The sequence below is a fragment of the Rousettus aegyptiacus genome, unplaced genomic scaffold (assembly GCF_014176215.1).
Source record: "Rousettus aegyptiacus isolate mRouAeg1 unplaced genomic scaffold, mRouAeg1.p scaffold_m13_p_2, whole genome shotgun sequence".
Lineage (NCBI taxonomy): Eukaryota > Metazoa > Chordata > Mammalia > Chiroptera > Pteropodidae > Rousettus > Rousettus aegyptiacus.
Genome location: NW_023416295.1, coordinates 30676694 through 30697136, shown reverse-complemented (window position 1 = coordinate 30697136; position 20443 = coordinate 30676694). Strand labels below are relative to the sequence as shown.

The 20443-nt window shown below is 35.7% G+C and overlaps 1 protein-coding gene and 1 pseudogene across 1 annotated transcript in view; both read right to left on the bottom strand.

The window, feature by feature from the left end:
- DNAH7 (dynein axonemal heavy chain 7) overlaps positions 1 to 20443 on the bottom strand; it is a 202474-nt gene that overhangs the window by 175631 nt on the left and 6400 nt on the right. Inside the window, exons 3-10 of the mRNA XM_036235992.1 lie at positions 16926 to 16988; positions 12649 to 12757; positions 11735 to 11882; positions 8651 to 8738; positions 7528 to 7708; positions 5736 to 5811; positions 3925 to 4050; positions 1032 to 1151 (exon numbers count right to left, since the gene is read on the bottom strand). Coding sequence (XP_036091885.1) covers positions 1032 to 1151; positions 3925 to 4050; positions 5736 to 5811; positions 7528 to 7708; positions 8651 to 8738; positions 11735 to 11882; positions 12649 to 12757; positions 16926 to 16988 — 911 coding nt within the window. The remainder of the gene's footprint in view (positions 1 to 1031; positions 1152 to 3924; positions 4051 to 5735; positions 5812 to 7527; positions 7709 to 8650; positions 8739 to 11734; positions 11883 to 12648; positions 12758 to 16925; positions 16989 to 20443) is intronic.
- On the bottom strand, positions 14106 to 15599 carry LOC107508406 (annotated as a pseudogene).

The following is a 20443-nucleotide window of genomic DNA, read 5'->3' as shown; positions in this document are numbered from 1 at the left end:
GATCTACATGTCTCGGCAAAATTATTCAATAAAAGTTTGTACTTTATTCAGTACTTTGACATCCAATTTGCTAAAATTTACAGTGGTAATGTATTTCTGGGGTATAACTCTGAAATTACAGATCAAGTAAATTTATTCTTATTCTGTCCTTAAGATGTCATTTTATTCTCTGTAATTAATTCTGGGGTTTCACCTCTCCTCTCTTTGTTTATGTTAACTAAATACTAATGTTAAATAAAAGTCTAACGTTCTTTTTAGTAACATCAGACAAAGAATTTGATTCTGACATATTAGAGAAGAAAAAAGATAAAGAAAAGGATCAATATTAAACTATCAAGTTACATTTCTAAGTAACTTTTGGAATCATGAGGCTAAGTTGGAGTTTCATGTCCTCTGTTAACTTGCATTTGATATAGTTTTAATTTCCTATTTATAATAACTTTACAACCCATAATAGAGACAATTTTTTTCTATAATTTCAGAATATGTTGTCCAACACCTGCATCAATAATTATTGTATGTAGCTATTCCATTCTGAAGGGCCACTCCAATAAGATGTTTAATGAGCATTTGATATGTCTACCCTCCGAAGATATTATAAACTCCTTTGAATATACTTCCCCCACCTAATCATTCTTTAAACTCTTCTGCATTCTTCATCCAAAAACAAAATGAAAAAGGTACAGCAACTTGCATGTATTAATAGTAGATGTCAAATAAACATCTGGCAAAAACCAGGTGATCATTCCCCCAAGGTATCCAACCTTACTCTCAAAGCCAAGTCAGATACCAGACATTAAGAAAAAAGTAACCACAAATCATAATAATTTAATTTCTATAGAGTCTGTGCTGTGTAGAACATCTGGACAGACATTAAAGATCAAGGCAGTTAAAGACATCATATTTAACTCTTAAACAGAAATGATTCCAAAGTTGTGTAAATGGGATTTTCTAAAAGTGGCTGAAATACAGTGCTCCATCGATCACATTTTTAAATTTATGTTTTCCTACATGAAATTACAAAACTTTACATTTTAAGTAGAGTCTCTTTGGCAGTTTCCATGTGTCTCATGAGAATGGTCTGAAAATTTGATAGCTCTAATGCTTCCTGGCGATTGTGAAATTCTTCTGTATCAACTAAACGTAATTTCCTGCAAGAGATAAAAATGAACAGTGATTTAAATATGAGGTGTTTCTGTATTTCATATTTCCCATTTACTCTCTTTTCAAAAATTGGTATTGTAGGTTTTGTCACTACAATTTGTATTTTGTAAAATTAAATATTCCAGTATATGAGATACAATTTAAAAAATATATAATTAAATTCAACAGGAGCCCAATATATGATGAAACAACACTGAAGTAGAAGAAGATTGCAACAACTAGGATTTTATGGACACTTTAGACAGATTTTTGCTTCCAAATTGGAATGATTAAAACAGGAAAAGAGGTAGGGTTTAAAGTTTCCAGGGGCCACTGCTCCTAAAACAAAAATTGCACCCTCTCTGAAAAGAAAGCAGCCCTGGATATTCGGAAACCGTGAGATGCAGGAATTCCCACACCTAATTAACACCCAGTGTATCAAAAATCTTTTGAACCTGTTGGTTTTGATATTGTTTTCTTTTAAGTCATTTATTTATTTTATTATTTTTAAAATTTATTTATTTAAATTAGTTTCAAGTATTCAGTCCTACACTTTCAAGATCTGCTGAGGTTCAAGGCGAATAACTGTCACCCACAGTAAGGATGACCTGTGTGTTCAATACTGGCTTCCACTCAGAGGGGCAGCACTCATCACTGTCCACTCCACTCTTAATAGTCACATAGAGAATAAAAATGACTTATGCCTGCAAAGACAACAGAGGAGTTGGTGAGGTTCTCTTTCTACACACAGATTGTAAAGCTTCCTGCTCATTTGTCTTTATTCTGGATGCCCTGAGGTTTTCTTCAGTTGCTGCTACCTCTGCCACCACAACCATGGTCACAAATTTGAGGCACATCTACTAATTTTTTTTTAATATTAGCTTTTTCTACTCCACTTCCTCCTTTCATTTTCTTGTGTCTTGCATCCTGACATTGTCTAACGGACAAAGTGCAGCCCTTTGTGGCAACACTAAGACGTGGAGCCACATCCCCCGGCCCAGTGTGTTCTGGCAGTTCCGCCTGTAAATGGATGTAAAAGAAAACAACTGTGGTGGTATTTTGAAAATGAAGTGTACTCCTGCATGTAAACATCTTTTGTGAAATGATATGTATAATATATTGTATGACCTCGTGATTGCATGTACAATTAAACATGGGCCTTATTGGAGAGAGGTATTTGAGCCCCAATGAGAAAAATGTGGAGGCAAGGAGATGGCCTTTTCCTATTCCTATAAGCCAGATTCAAGCAGACGAAGAAACTCAAACTGTACAAAAGAGAAGCTGAAAGGATGTGCTTTCAAGTAGTACGTAGTCTGACTGACGAAAGACAGTTTTATGCTCTGTATGTATGTACGTGTGTGTGGATATACATATATTTGGTTATATGAGTACAAAGAAAAATATGAAAAGATACCCCACTGCATGGTCATCATGTCTTTTGCTGGGTTGGTGGAAAGAAGGGCAGGTATGAGAGAAACTAAGGCTGCTATGAGTCAGGCAGAGTGAAGAAAAAAAGATTGTACTTAAAAAATATACATGACCATATTTATATACTTATGTAAAATTACAGACATATCTGTGTAAAGAAATTAGCATTTGTCAAATAAAGGAGGAAAGGGAGAAAGGGATGGCGTGAGGGAGGAAATGGGCCTTAGACACCATAAATCCACAGTTGTTTTGCGCGTGGGGGTCTAGAGAGCATCTGATCAGGTGGTGGCAGAATTAGGGCATTCCTAATTCTTTGCTCCCGGAGCAGGCCCCAGGAGCAGTGTTCACATCAGGTGCTTTTGTGTGCTGAGAATTCTAACCTTAAAAGAAATTAACGATGTTAGTTGGCGACAACCACTCCCCCCGTCCCTGCCACCACCATCACATACACACAGGATATGTTCAGGGGGTTTCTCAGAGTAGAAACAGTAGCTGTGCTTCTGTAACACTCCTAGCTCTTAGTTTTCCCTTTGCTGGTCTGTGGGAGACAAAAAATGTACTGTTACTGTGCCTTCGTGTAATCAGGACAATCAATGCAAAACCCAGGAGACCTTGGAGATTGTGTCACATGTAAGCTGAGGCTACATGTAGGGGGGCATGAGAAAAGGCTCAGGACCACCTTGGAAACTAAAGTGCCATCTCTACCATAAGTCAGGGACTGATGAAGTTTTCAAGAGGTCTGTTGGGAGGCTTTCTTTAAGAAAAATAATATATATCTGTATTACTTTCACATACTTTATAAAAACATAAGTCTATGAGTGCCTTGGAAGTGGCAATGTGAGGGAGAGGATATGAAGCTGGAACTTCTGAAATGTGAAGCAGTCCTCAGCTCAGGCCAAGCTCTTTAGAGCTCACCAGAGTTCACATCCAGCCCTGTATGGTCCCCTACCAGGGTAATGCCTAGTTGGTGATGCACGATCCCCAACAGTCACCCAGTCTTGTGGGCAATATTTCCTAGGTTTCTAAACCATACGGATGAATGTAACAGTTAATGTTCTGTGATATTTATAAAAAGCATGATAATTAAGCTGCTTATCTGTGACTACCACTTAAAATATGTGTGGTATTGGAGTGAGGATGGGGAAGGGAAAATTGGGTTAGAAATAAATGCAATGTTCACTCTTTATTCTATATACTTCTATACTATTCATTTAAAACCATATTTAAATACTTATGTTACATTTGTAATTATTTTTTAAATTTCCAGTTAAAATAGTGAAAGAAATAATTAAGATGTAATAAAATAACTTTCATCTTAAAAAAAAAAAACTCGCTAAGACCAGAAATACTCACTTATAAGTGCTGTGCCACAAATCTTGCACAGCTAACATTGTAGGGTTCATTGAATTCAAGTGATCCCTAATATAACTGCTTGCAGCTAAAAAAGATTTCCTCCAAGGTTTTGGAAGAATTTTCATTCTGAAAAACAAAGAGAAAATATTCAGTTTTCTTTTTAAAAAATTGAAAGAAAGTATTCATATAGTCAATGTATTTTTAGAGTAATAAAGGTTTAATTTTAATTTAAAAATATGAAGTATCCCTCATAGAAAGAACAAAACATGTAATTACTTTTAAAAATATATGTCATGCTCTTTATAGTTTAGTATAATTTGAGGATAATAATGCATATGAAATTAGATTTGAATTTTTATCACATAAGGTAACTAACTTATTCTCTAAATACTCGATCCTCTTAAGCCCGAAAATAAATCATGATGATTAAACAGAAACGGTAGCCAGTTTTGTTTCATATACACCTTGAAAGATTTTCTTAAACAGGACACAAAATGTTTAAATTTTTCCTTTATTTTTAAAACACAAAATAAAAACATTAAAATTCTTATTTATGGGCATTTATTCTGAGAGAACAAATGGGGTTGGAGGGCTGGGTGAAAAAATTAAAGGGATTAGGAAGTACAAACTGGTAGTTCAAAAATAGTCACAAGGATGTAAAGTACAGCATAGGGAATATAGTCAATAATATCGTAATAATCATGTATAGCGCCAGGTGGGTACTAAACTAATCAAAGGGATCACTTTGTAAATTACATAAATGTCTAACTTTTATGCTGTACACTTGAAACTAATATAAAATAATATTGTGTGTTAACTGTAATTAAAAAAAATTTTAAGTAAAAAATAAAACATCTATCCCTATTAAGGTAAAAAAAAAAAAGACATTTATTCTGTAACTCTGTGATTTGAATACCACCTTTCATATATTAAAGATGTGTCATTTTAATCTTTCAGAATGTATTTAAACATTTATAATTTTTTACTCTAGTGGATTTTAAACAATTAGTCTTGTTTTATTATATAGTAAGTTTAGTTCATTTTTTCAGTTATGGCCATACCACCTTTACAATGACAAAGGACCAGAAGAAAAACTGTTCTCCATAGAAGATATGTTGAAAATGGTTGTAAGACTTTTTCTTTTTTTGTCATCATAGGAAACAATTTGGGGCACTTTTAAATGGCATGAAAGAAACAAAGCAAAACTCTGTTATTTAATTATATGTTCTATTCTTTACACTATTTAAGAGATTTATTTCTAAATGTTAATTATTTCAGGGAAATATATAGCAAGTGGATTTTCTCATTATACAGTCTATATTTTAATCTACGTAATAAACTGAAGTATATTCTATATATGCATATTTGCTACAGCATTCTCACTGTGTTTTTGTGAGATTCAAATTTCATCAAGCTTTTATGTCCCTATTATTTTTGTAACCTGTGCTAGGAGCTGTAGGAGTATAGAGATTTTATCAAGTTCTTTCACCAGGGTGCTTATGTTTTAGTTTATGTGCTGCCAAAGTGAGCACGGTACTTATGTTTTAACAACCTAGATGTCCTTCTGTACATGTGTCTATTTGTCTACCCATCTATCCATCAATCTGCAAATGTAATATATTAGGGCTTAAGTACATAAATAAGCAAACAAAATAGTTGAAACAACCAGTTGTATATATGAAATATATAAATTACAAACATATGTGAGAAAATAATACTGGTATATAAATACACAAACACACACACACAAGCATACACACACACAGGAGTGGTCACATAATCAATATTCTTCAAGAAACCTGATCACTTACTCAGCACGGTGGGGTAGAAGTTCATCTTCCTTTTTATCATCTTCTTTTTCTCTAGGATCTTTTAAAACGAAATCAACTAAAAGAAAATTGAAAAGTTCTGATCGATAACCTTATATTATATTTCTAAGCAATTGCAAAACCAATTCCATTAAAATTGTTTAAATTATGTTTTTTAAAAATAATGAGAAATTTGTGCATTTATGAATACAAGAAATTTTTTTAAACTATAAGAAAATCTATGATGTCTTTGTCTTTGAAAGTACATGTTTCCTTTCTTAACGAGGAGCCTGTTCTTTCACTTGAAAATGGTAATTGCTTTTAATATCACATTTTCCTTTAGCTATTTCACCAAAAGTAGTTCTCATTGAATTGAAAGTCAACAACAAAAAGCAGCAGTAGTTTCCCTTCACTGAAAAAAATATACATATTGCCTTGTTGTTCTCTTTTAAATTGCTTAAGAACATAAAACAATCTTGTTATAAAGTCAGTAAAATGACCTGCTTCAGCTTCTGTCTTCTCTGGTCTTTAAATAACAGTTAATTCTAACTTTCCTGCCTGTCTTTCAAGATGCTCTTTCTAAAATGCAAATATGTTATTACCCTTTAAAATTCTTCAGTGACTCTCCTTTATCTTCCAATGCTTTTTACAAAGGCACATCAAGCCCTTCATATTCTGTCCCTTTCCCAAAATGCACCACACTATGCTTTGGCCCTTAGAACTGCTTCCAAGCCTGAAAGAAGAGCCTTTCATGAAAGTTGGCCCATTGACCACACTCTCTCTTAGGCCAAGCGTGTTTCCTAGTATATTGTTCTTCATCCTTCAAGACCCAATTCGGGTGCCCCAGAGTCCTTTCATGTCCTCTATTTCCCTCCTCATTGCACTTACTACTCTTCTTTGCAATTTAGTGATTTGTCCATCTCCCTTATTACGCTCAGAACATTTTGACTCTTCATTTTTATAGTCCCAGGGCACTCAATAAAAGTCTTAAAGGCAATGAATGCCTTCCACTATAAGGGTCCCTAGACCACCCCAGAGCATTATGACTTCTCCAACCTTGAGCATAGCATCAATTATACCATAATTATATCATAACTAATTGGAGAATCTTTTTTAAAAGTATAGGTTGGAAAGCCCTGCCTCCAGAGATTTTAATTCAGATGGGTGCAAAAATCAGTACTTTAAAAATGATTCTGATGATTACTCAGTCTTAGAATCTATTGGCCTATTTAACGAGTCATCACGCTTTTTATAAATATTATAAATATTATAAATATATAAAGATTATAAATATTTTTAACTTTGTGAGCCACAACTACTCCACTCTGCTCTTATGATTCAAAAGCAGCCATAGACAATATGCAGATAAATGTGTGTGGTTGTATTCCAATAAAACTTTATTTACAAAAACAGATGGCAGTCCAGATTGAGCCTGTGATCTGTAGTTTGGTCCATAGCAACAATTTTGTAATTAATCACATTTTACTTTATGATATCAATAATATTAATGTTAATCACACAATTAGTTAACTTATTATAATTTTCTCCAGTTCTGTCCTTTGTTGAAGGTATCTACAAATAGAAAGTCTATGGTTTGTGGGTTTTTTTTTTTTTTTTGCCGTACGTTATTAATAAAACTTGCTGAAGATCTTAAGCAATGTAACAGCAATACAAGAAACAGCAATGATAAATATAATAAGTAGTTACAAATATAGGTATTAACTTTTAATTTAAAAGAATTATCTTTAATTAGACACATATTCAAATTAGAAAGCAAAGAGAAATACTGATTTACCTATGGATTTTTTTACACTAAGAAGATAATCTTCTCTCATTTCATCAGATAATGCAAGTATGCTGTTAGTGAGGACTTTCAGATGTTGGGGGACTAAATTCAATACATGCTCTAGCCAAGAATCTTCCATTGGGGCTACATGGTCCGTATCAATTCCGTGGTGAATATAATAGTAATATCTCTACATAAAGGAGATCAAGAAATATAGATGAGTTTAGTACTATAATTAAAGAAGAGTGTTTATCAAACATAAAACTACTGAGCAAAATTAATATTTTAGAACAAAATGTTTACAAATTATAAAAAAAGTATTTTGTGCAATTCATGTAGGCATTATTTGAGATCTCCTATATTAAAGTATATGTTTCATGAAAATTAAAGCTCATCTTAGTTCATAATTCTGCTGTAAACCAGCAAGTTATATTACCAAATATATCATGTACTGAATAAAGCCTATGCAGAAGTAGAATTTAGTGTTTTATAAATAGGTGAAAATTTGGTATGTTCGTTTTTGTTCTTTTATGATTGATAATCAGAAGCAGATCTTAAAAGCTGAAAGTGAATCAGTATCTCTATAATTTTGCAGCTGCTAATAAATGTGTGCATAAAATATTCATTTAAAGACATAATAGTATCTCTTTAATGATGAATATTTAACTTCAATGTATTTTCCCATTTTTATATGTCACTTATTAGAAAAATATTTAAACATCAAAATACTTTCAAATTAGCAATGTTAAATTTGTTTTAAAAATGTTTTTGATGTTTATACTTTTTTAATCCTATATTTGAAATAGGCGAAGAATTTCTGTTTTGAAAGTTAATATTCTTTGTAAAGTGTACATTATATAATTAAGATAATTTCTCATACAAGAATAAAAACATGTAAAAGCTATAGAGGACTGAAGCTAGCTTTAACAAAGGGGCAGGTAAACTTAAGATTCTTTGATTGTGGTCAAAGATGGCAAGGGAAAGAATAAGTTCCCTTATGGAGCTCCGTAAGATTTACTCCCATGTCCACAGAGTATCACGAGGGAGGAGCACAGAATATCTAAATGTACTAAATTATTTTCAAGTGCTTCATTTACTGCCAATTATAGAGATCAAAGAAATAGCCCATTACCAAGATGTCTTTCTCTATTGCCGTAGTGGTCGGTTTTGGAAGTGTGCTTTCATCAGGAGTAGCTGAGTCTAAGACAGCATCTTGTTGCCTAAGAAAATGATAAACACACTATTTCAATGTATATAAAGAGTGGTTAGTTTTATATCAATAGATATAAAAAGATCAGGATTATCTTCTAATAATCATAGAAAAATGAATTGTTGAACATTTTATAAATGGTACACGTATTTGTTTTGTACTGTATTCTTTCCAGAATACTTTTTTATTCATAGAGAGACAGTTACATTGAAAATTATTTGCAAGATCTAATTCAGAGGCTACATCCTTCTTTATGGGCTGTACTCATCTTTCCTCATTACTCAAAAGTCAAGCTTTCTTCTCTGAAATGTTATAGGAGTGTTCTTTCATGATTCCTAAACTATGTATGGTTATTTATAAATTTGGGATTTAAGAAAGCACTGATGGAAAAGACTTTAAATGTAGTTTTTCAGAAGACACAGAAGGATTCTTTAAAAGACCATTTCTCTGATTTCTAAAGACATACAGTACAAGTTAACGATGAGTAGTTTAGAAGCTTATCTGCTCTTTTGTATTTATTACTGGCTGTGTTCATATAATACTATAATGTTTATAGCTATAACTCAATTCAAAATTTATAGCAGATATGAGCCACATTTTATGAATTTTTGGGGGGGTTCCACTGTATGGAAAGGCATAGCTCATATCTCTAGGAAAAATAACAAGTTGTTCTGGGGTAGTTTTAACCTCTTTCTCATTGAATGTATGATGCTCTGAATCCCAGCTTCACCTGGAATGGATATAGGTCAGTGATGCTGTATAATAAAATGATACTTTTTATTATTCCCACTAACTGCTGTGTATACTTTAATAAAGTTGGGGAAAATGATACATGTCAAAAAATAATAGTTAATATTTTTCAATCTAATGTTTGTCATATGTTCAGGGGGAAAAATACTATTATCTTTGAATCCTGTAGTCAGATTAACCATTAATTTAAGAGAAAGAACAAAATAGAGATCTTTACAGACATGAAAGCCTTGCATTTACTTCTCACAGAACCTCAGCTTCAGCAAAGAAAATGAACCAGGAAGTGAAGAGTGGAATGGAAAGGCAATTTTTAAAAAATTAGAAAATATATTAGTAAATCTAAGTAAGTTATAACTTTTTTAAATATATGAAGAATTTAAGGATTTGGTAGAACTAAAATATTATAGAAATATTAGTAGAAGTAAAATAAATAATAATCACATAGAAAATGCAAAGGAAAGTTCAGAGTTAAGTTAAAGCATTCCAAGGTCCATATATGCCATTCAGGGAGAAGACAGATAAAATGAATTTTAAACTTTAAAAACTAAATTACAATATTTAGTTTTAAATGTTAGGGTAACCACTAAAAAACCCCAGAAATATATTTGATAGCTTTTATGCCAATGGGAATAAAGAAAAAAAAAGAAAATTCAATAGAAAGCAAATAAAAGTAATCATCATTATCATCATCATCATCATCATCATCAAAGATAACATACAGTAAATAAAAAATACAAAATAAATTGGTAGACATTAAGCCCACCTATATAAGAAATACTAATAACTATAGACTATATATGACATTACATACATTACTGAGGTATAAAAACTAAGATTAAATTTCAGTAAGTCCATATCTTGTTTATAAATGGCATAACTACAAAACACCATAAAATGTTTGAGACTTCTGTTTCTTATAATATAGCAGCAAAAATAATCTCAAAAGCCTCCCAGTACCATTCTATACATTCTAGATAATATGTCACAAAGCTCCTTTTGAATACAGAGCTGAGCTCACAAGAAAGATAAAAAATAGGAGGGGGAAAAAAAATGGAATGTCAAGGCAAAGCAATTAGCAAAAAACCTGAGGCTATGGCTGCTGTCCGTGGAGGTGGGGCCTTGAACTTTAATGCTCTTGTGGGTCAGGAGATGATTGCGTAGGGCTGAACGAAACGGGGAATTCAAACCGAGACCCACGTATGAAGCTGAAACCTAAGACAGGCTCTAACTTCGACCAGAGAAGGGCCAGTAATGACAGGCACAGGGACCTGTGTCAAGAAAGACCATCTGTCTTGGCCAGGGCAATGGGTAGAGAAAATGTTCCTTCTGAGAATTTGTAACCAGAGGGCTACCACCCCGTGGTTTTGAGTGTTAATTTTACATTGTTTGCGTGACCTGAGAGTGTTTAATTGAACAAAGGGACATAAGTGGGTCAAGCTGGTAATGCCCTAGTGGTGCCTGGCAAAAGCAAACTCCAAACCATCCCAGTAGAGGCACATGCTTACAATCCAGCTGCACAGGACTTCCACAAAATCCCCTTCCTTTTGTAAGTACATAGTAGTCACTGTCCTCCCTTCAAGGTGGTCATCCTGCCAGTAAAATGCCACATGTGGAACAGTAAAATAGGGTTCTGTGGATGAGTTACTTATTGCAATGTGTCGTGAAACTCTTAGTGGTTCACAAACGACAGTGTGCATGCCTCGAGAGTCATAATGAAAGAAAGAGGGTACCGAGCAACTAGCAGGAAGCCCTGAGTAAACAAGCAAAAAGGAACTAGGGATGCATATCTTCGCTGTTCTTCATAAGTGGATCTAAAACTCCGACCAAGCAAGCCCAGGTCCTGCTCACACTGCCAATCACCTCACACTAATTCCTTCCTATTCTATACAAGATGACCCACAATACAGAGGTTGCCACATCACCTGAGCCAATGAGATGGCGGGGCGGGGGGGCAGGAGGGACTGCCTCGAATCTTCTACCAGCCACCAGAGACTACAACCAGAACTCCTGGACATTTTGCTCTCTTAGCCAACATCAGGTATTAACACTGGTACCTTTTCTGCTCGTGATATTTAAAAAAAAGGGGCATGCTTAATAGAGTTAAACTCAATCTTTCATTCTTTATTTATACCTTGACCTCATTCCAATAAAACTTTGGAGTATCCTTAAAGATGCACAAATTCTTGTATTTTTAGATAAAAAGTTCCCAGAGGCTCTAACTAGGAGAACACATACTGGTTAGCTTATAGAACTTACATAATGACATTGACAAGAGTGCTTCGAAAGTTCTCGCGTTCTTTATGTGGAGATTTGCTCTTTGACTTGGAAGTAGATGGTCCAACATGACTATCATCGATTTGGTCTAGTAATTTGCCCTTTTTTCCAAACTGTTCCATGTATTCAGCTGAATTTTTAAAAAGCATAAGTTAATCATCTAAAAAGTAAGCTAAAATATTTAAGTGGTTAGAACAAAATGTTAAAGCTCATTTCAAGGAAAAATCACATACTTTAAATTCTCAAGTAACCATAAGTATAATTAATTTTCTTTCCCTATCAGGAAGTCAAACTATACCTGTTTTATGTCATCATAATAGAAACCATTGCCTATTTCAAGAATATTCCATTTATTTATCTTATATTTTGAAGAATATGCTAATAAACTCAAATTTTCAATTATATTTTCATCAAACCTTCTTAAAGTGAAGATTTAAATTATGACGAAAACAGAATATGAAACTATTTCAAATAAAAATTTAAAAACCATGATGAAAAAATGATACTATTCAATGTAATCAATCTGATGACTCAAAATAATAATAAAAAAATTTAAATGATTAACTTGGAAATAATGTTTACAACTTATTAAAATCCCTCTTAGAAAAAATTCTCAGTCTTTGATGCAGAGGCAAATTCTGGCTACAATAAATCAAAGTTTTATTGTGAAGACTCCAACTCCTAAAATATCAGCTTTTACAACATTTACAATAGCCTAAAATAGCTAATAACTGGAATCAATTATTTTCTGAGGGAAAACATTTGGGATAAATTTTTCTACTTGATATAAAGGTCATTTTGGTTTACAATTTCACTACTCTATTAGCTAAATGTTGTATGATGTTTTTTTCCTAGAAAATGTTCTTAAATCTAAGTTTGAACATTAAAATCCTTACCGTATGACTGTTCATTTTTAACAGTAAACTTTTCTGGAATATCATCATCCTGCTTTATATTCAAATGGAATGATGGAGCTGCCAGCTGCCACTGAGGCTTTGTACTCACCTGAAATATGAAATTTAAACAGCATTAATATGACAAGCCATAAAAAAAATTTTTCATGAAATCTATTAGTATTTATAAACACAGACATTTCCTCCAACAAATCAAGGCATCTGGAAAGAAGGCACAAACACTTAACAACAAATAATATTCAAGCCTGGGAGTGGCTGTGGTGTGTAACATTTGGGAGATAGTACCAAAGGCCCTGCTGCTGGTTTGATGTGGGTACCTGTTACCTAGGACTGGGAAGTTCATTCCAGAGAGTCTACTCACCCCCAGATATTGGCAAGTGTTTTTTGAGCTTTTTGTTTTAATGAAAGGCACTGGCTGCTGGTTTCCATTGTTAATTTCTACTACATCCAGCTCCAAAAGGTCTTCCTGTTCTAATGGCATCTCTAGATTACTCTAGAAACTCATGAATTTATTTCACCATTTAAGGCAAGGGTCATACACTCTTATACTTACACAATTTATGCTGGTACCTTTGAGGAAGAGAGGCTAGTGATGATAGCTAACTGGCATTCAGCTTCAGTGCTGGGGTAAAATAGAGGGTAGTAGGGACTGTGGCAGATAAGAGGACACCTAGGTCTTTAAAAAGGCAACTACTAATTAGCTCAAGCCAATTACTGCAATACCAGAGCACAGACCCACTGTTACTGGAATCTATGGCCCTTCGGTAAACCTAGATGGAAGCAAAATGTACCTATTTTTTTAATGCCAACAATTGAGTCTGTGTCTTCCTTCCAGGTGCAGATCAACTTCATAGCCCATGCTTATACATGCTTATACTCCTTCTTCCTAGTTTTACTCTCCCTAATCCCTTACTTCTGTTTCCAAATAAACTACCTGCTACACAAAAGTCCTTGTTTCAGGCTCTTCTTTAACAGGAAAATATGCTAAGACAACTTGTAAATTAATGCTTTTCCATCTGTTCATCCATCCATCCATCCATCCACCTTTCCATTCTTCCACTCTCATCTTGCTCCAAAAAGGATTGAAGATTTGTGCTATGAGTGAGGTGTGCACAAAGTGTGAGAATCAGGTCACCAGTTCACACTGGCTGACAGCCACCAGTTCTGGGTCACCTTGAAGGTCTGTAATGAAAATCACTCTAGGTTTTAACTAGTGCCAGAGAATTTCATCCAAGTCCAAACCTCAATGTTCAAATAAAAATATTTTTGAGAAAATCATTGTATTTTTAGAAAACGTCTCTTAAAAATATTATTTCCCTTAAAATAAATAAAACTCAAAGAATGCTGAAAAAATGTAAGATATTGCCAAATATGAACATAAAACCAGGTTTAGATCAGCCAACAAAAGCATTTAAACTATTATATGTCACCAACATAAAATTCAGCCACTGAATATTAAATAAGGAATTTTTTTAGTCATCTCTGAACCTTGGCTCCTCCCAAAGTGTGCCCCGCTGCTGCTGAATTTTGCTGTCATTGACCTCAGACACAAGTTTGCCATCCAGTCCTGCAGGTGGTGGTCCTTTGTATGGATTGCATGGAGTTGCTGTCCAGGGCATCACCAAGATCAAAGTCCTCCCCCTCTTCCCACAGGTGGCAGTAGGTGAGGATTTCAGACTCTAGTTTGACCTTGATGTTCAGCAGGGCCTCATACTCCTGGGTCTGGCTCTGCCCCTCTGCTTGGGTCTTGGCCAGCTCTGACTCTAGGTGCAGCAGGATCCCGTTAAGCTGTTCCATCTGCAAGGCATAGAATGCTTCCACCTCCCTCACGTTGTTCTCCAAGCTGGCCTTCAAATTTTTCATCGAGTCCAGGTAGATCTCCAAGGACTGGACAGTAGTCTCAGCTCTATGAGTGTCATTTCAGCACTACTGTCTCAGAAGTCTGCGATGTGACTACTGTGGGGTTTTCTTCAGTCTATTGGGATCAGTATTTGTCTAGATCCTCTTGGTTCTTCCAAGCCAGCTCGTCATACAGGGCCCAGATGTCCACTATGATCTTACTGAGGTCCTGAGTGTTGGGGCATCCAACTCCACGGTCAACCTAGAGTTGGGAATCTGACTTCATAGACCATTTACCTCCTCCTCATGCTCTTCTTCATGAAAAGCAGCTCTTTCTTGAGAGCTTCAATCTCCATCTCCAGCTATAGTAGAGTGATATTTGTGTCATCAATGACTTTTCGAAGCCCATTGATATCACTCACCACAGATTGGTGCATGGTCAGCTCTGTCTCACACTTGACTCTGAAGCCATCAGCAGCAAGACAGACATTGTCAATCTGTAGAACGATGCGGGCATTGTCCACAGAACTTGCAAAGATCTGAGACCTCGGGTTCTTGATGGTCTTAAAATAATGTCTTCAGTCTCTGACCTAGGGTTCCTTCTTCTCCAGGTGCCCCCAGATATTGCTCTCCAGTCTCCAATTATCAGCCTCCAGGCTCCTCACCCTCACCACGTGGGAGGCCAGGTGGTCATTCAATCATTGCAAAGTCTCCTTCTCGGTCTAGATGCCCCCTATGTCTGCCAGACCCCTGACCATCCCTGAGACCAGGCCCCTGGACTCCCGGCCATTGCAGACGCTGGTCGAGTGGGGTATGGAGGTCTAGGACCCCGAGCACCCTGCACCTGCATACATGCTGGCCGCGCTGCTGGCCGGCCAGCTGGCTGAACCTGGTGGCTGGGTAACCGCATGAAGCCCAGGGTCCAGTAGCTGGTGGAGAATCTGGAGTGGGTGCTAAAGCTCATATTGTTAGCAGAGGAAGGCAAGATGCCAAGACTCAGGTTCAAGGCACTAAATAAGGAAATTTAAATTTACATTTCTAAACCTTTATAATAACAAGACACAACAAACCAAAGGTAATTTTTATTTTTTTCAGTTTTAAAATGTGTTACACTTTTAAAGAGAAAATAAAATATCTATTCCATTTTAGGTTTGTCTTTCAAACTAGAAAATTTAAGACAGATTTTGCAGAACTAGGAAAAACATGCTATGGTTCAATTCTATGGAACTTATAATAATCAGCTTATCAATAAAAGCATATTTTCAATTAAAATGTGTATTTTGGAATGTTCGGTATAATTCATCTAAGAATATTAATTCAAACTTCTATGTGAAAAAAAAGTCCTTCATTTTAAATTATCAGGAATCTTTTCTACATAAAGCAACACAAATTCAATTTTATAATTTGTTAAAATATCTCTCAAAAAATAATGCTTTGGATGAACCCTGAAAACATTATGCTATTTAATGTAAAGGAACAAATATTGTATAATTCCATTTATATAAAGGACCTAGAGTAGTCAAATACATAGAGTCAGAGAGTAGAAGGGTGGTTGCCATAAGCTGGGTGGGGGAATGGGGAGTTACTGCTTAATGGAGATAGTTTCAGTTTGGGAAGATGAAAAGAGTTATGGAGATGAATGGTGGCGATGGTAGCACAATGTGAATGTACATAATACCAGTGAGCTGCATTTTAATTTTAAATGATTAAAATGGCAAATTTTATGTTATGTATATTTTATCACAATTAAAAAATATAATAATATTTGCATTGAACCACTTAAGCTCAATTTCCAGGAGTCATCAAGAGCATAACTTGATGGCCTTGAATTTAACATAATTACTAGATGGTAAAATTTATGACAGTAAAGTATATCTTACCCAGTACATATCAACTGAAAATGTCTATTAACTGCCTCTTCCACAGGAAAATGACAATTTATAGTCATAATAATACAAAAAAAGAATGGCAAGATATGAGGAATCCTCTGTGGCAGAGCATTTCACTGCTGGATGATATTTCTCAAAGATCGTCGAATTGACTTTGCTCATATCCAAACTTACAAAGTGAGGCTCAGAGAGGTAAGTGATCCCCTTCAGATGGCAGAGTCATTAGTGACCAAGCTGCAACCTGTAGCCTTATTTTCTAACTCCAACACTGATATACTTTCTGCTAGTCCATCTTAGAAATTCTTTTATCTAGGATATTCAAATATTCTGTACATAACTAGGAAATTATAGTTTACAATTACTTTATTAAGATAGTTCTTTTTTCTAATGTTCGCACCTTATAGAATTTCTCCATCAGAAAATAATTAAATGGTGCACAAAATTCAAAATCAGAAATTTAGTTACAAGTTTAAAAACTAATAAACATTTTTAAAAGGGCAAAAATTCCATGAGGGTGTAGAGGTAAATTACCGTAGCCAACTGTGGTAAAACTCTTCCTGGTGCCTTCGATTTTTCTTTGCTGGCTGGTTTATCCTGCATGACAAAACACAAAGTGTTTCAATTATCTTGTCAATAATTCTTGACATTGATTATAATACATTTTATATTGATTGCATTATATGCCGTATATCATTTTAAGAAGTTTACATAACTTATCTCATTTAATTCTCTTTAAAACCCTATGAGGTAAGCAGCGTTGTACTACTTTTGTGCCTATTGTATAGATGAGAACTTTATAAATGATGTAGTTTCTGTCCCCACGAAGTGCACAGTTCAGTAAATATTATAAACTATAGGCTTCTATCCAGGACAGGAGATAGTATGGAGCAGAGTATTCAAAGAAAGTTTCAAAGAGAGAAAGGATGGAAGCTAAGTCTTGAGGCAGAGTTGAGTCTCCACAGAGTATAACAGTGAGCTTACGGAAGACAGCGGAAGCATCATGATAACTCAGGAGTGGGTGTCGGGGTTGATGGTGAGGGCATTTGGCCCAATTGAAGCAGAAGGTATAACGATTCTCCTCTTCAACAATGACTTATTGAATTCCTGCCATGTGTCAGGATGTCTTTAAGGCACTGGATCTATAGTCATAGACAGAACAAAGTCTCTTCCCTGGTGGAACTTATACTCTAATGGGGGTATAGACAGATATTTTAGAATAAATATATCATGTAATGTCAGAAAAGAATAAGAACAATAGAGAAAAATAAAGCAGGGTAAATGGATAGAAAGAGAGAAAGTAGGGAAGTGCCAGATTAGATGGGGTAGAGAGGCCTCTTTGCAAAGGTTATGCCTGAGTAGGAACCTCAATTAAGAGTAAGGGAGGGCTGAATAGGTGGGTGCTGTATACTACAGAAGACGTGGGTTTGGGGGCTTGATTGGTCTGGCTGGCAATGGAGAATCATTGTAGCCTCCTCTTAAGGTGACTTCAAGGCAAAATTTGCTGGATATAGTCCCAGTTAGTCTCAGTTTACACTTCTTGCCCAAGCATAATTGGTAGCACTTTTACTCTCAGTGGCATGCATCTCAGTTTAGATGACAAATTATGTCATTAAGGTATTTATCGTGCAAGGACATACAAAGGGTTATTTAAAAAATGGTCCTGCCAGCAATCAACAAGATGTATGAGAAGAAGACTAGAGTTAGCAGTGAGGATACTTTAGCAGCTTTTTAAAATAATCTGGGCAACTTGATTTAAAGAAAATGCTTGTAACGTAGCTACTAAAATACAGCCCTAATCATTTGTATCCTTGGTCAGAAATATTGAAAAGCCCCCTTCTAAAGGGGCTTTATGTTGGTTTTCAAAGCCTCCTGAATATGCCCCAAACCATTTCATTTCCCAGCTGGTCTTACAGTTGCTTCGTAGCCATGTGACTTGAGCCAGCCAGGGAAATGTGAGCACTGGCAGGTCAGGTAGCTGAGAGCTCTCACCTCTGCCACTGCTCACGAGGAGGCCAAATGTACCCCTGGCATAACTATAAAGTGAAGGAGGGCTACCTGACCTATACCAGCCGTCACGTCAGCCAGGAGTAATCTTTGTTGGGTTACATCTCCGAGATTTTGGGGTCTTCCTGTTAATGTCAGCTAGTATTAATTTTACCCTGATAAACGGAGCCACTAATATGCCCCCTCAATATCTTCTTGTTAAAATCTGGCATTTTTTTTCAAGACCAATATCAAAAAGGTTAGATTTTCTTAACTACAATTACAGGTGAACTCCTCTGAATGTGCATAACACTGTTTTGGTAATATTCTTATTGTTTAAATTTTGTCTGGAATATAATTTGTGTGTGTACCTCTCCTGCTCTTCTAGCCCCTCACCCTGATCCATCTCAGTCTACTGAGATGTCTTATAGAGCTAGATAAACTGACTTTAAAAGAATTGTAACTTTTTCTTAGAAAAATTACAAATCGGTCAACCAAGCCCTTAAAAGGAAAAGGAATTGCAATGAGTTTCAGACAGTACTGAAAGTACGAACACCAGATTAGGCGAATGATTCATACACATCCAGTGCTGTACCACAAATGACTTTTTTTCTAGTGGACCACAGGATGTGAAGGGAAACATGAGCACAATATTTTTGTGTTCAAAGGTGCAAAAGGGATTCTCAAAGTAGAATGCTTCCCTTTGGGGAGAATGGGGAGGTGGCATAAGCCTGATAAGAATGTAGCTGTAGATAATAGAGATGAAGTTTCTGGGATATATGGCCCAAGGATACAGAGGCAATAAAAATGAGATCCATTGTATTGGAGCCACCACAAATGCGCAAAATACCTTACTCAACCCTAGTCTCCTACACAAACCCCCACACACCTGACTTCTTCTACACTACCCATTCTGCATGCTGAGCTCTCACCTACAGTCTCATCAGCACCCTGGATGGAGAAGGGTGGTGAGGGCCTTAATGCTTCCTTCTTATACTGTAGTGCAGAATAAATATCTCATAGGATATTTTATAAATAGTGGTTCTCTGGCTAACCAAGATAGCCATACATAAGCCAATGTACTGTTGAGATAAGTAATATTCTTCTTCAAAAAACCAGACAGGTGAATTTAAAAGTAATACCTACATATTTTTTAATGCTGACAAGCAATTCTATTTTAATCTGTATTTTATTTTCCAATGATAACTTAGGCACATCCCATCTTTTCCCTCTGCTTTGGAACTCTTATGAGGCTGACCCTAAGAGAATCCCACTGACCTTTTTTACCAATCAAATCTTGTGCCTCACATTCCTTCCTACCCTCCTAGTCTCACCTCTGATTCCACACACCGCTGCAGTGAACAGTTCTCCGCTGGCCTCAATTCATGTAGAAATGGCAGTGTTTCGCCTCAGGAAAATGTCTTTTGCTTTCTGCTGTGGGGTTTCTCCAGTGCCATGGGACTCTCAGGGTAGCCCATTTCACACACATGAGCAGCCAGAAGTAGGTGGGAGTTAACATCCACTGGAGCAACCCCTACCAATGTGGGGCGAGAGCTGATGGGTAAATGCTACCTTTTGATGATGCTCAAGTGAACAATTCCAGAAAGCGTTCTCTAAGCTGCTCAGAAGGCTATGGCAGGATCATCCCAGTTGCTTAATGTGACAACCAACCTGATAAAACATTCTCATATTGGCTTCTCCTTCTTCCTAGTTTTACTGTCCCCAATCTTCTACTCCTGCTTCTTGGAGTCATCTCCCCAAATAAGTGCATATAAAATTTTTTAGGCCCTTCTTCTACTTGAAAGAAAGCAAGACAACTTTAAAAACTCAGTCATCTTCCTTCCTATGTCTGCCCTTCCACTCCACTCTCCTCTTGCTTCATAAAGGATTTAAGATTTGTGGGAGTGCTATGAGTGAGGTATGCATAAAGGGCGAGAATTCATCATCAGCTCACAGAGACTGGCAGCCACCAATGCTGGATCACCTTCATTTCAGCTATGGGGGTCACCCCTAGAAGCATGAAGGTCTGTAATGAAAATCACTCTAGGTCTTAACTACTACCAGAA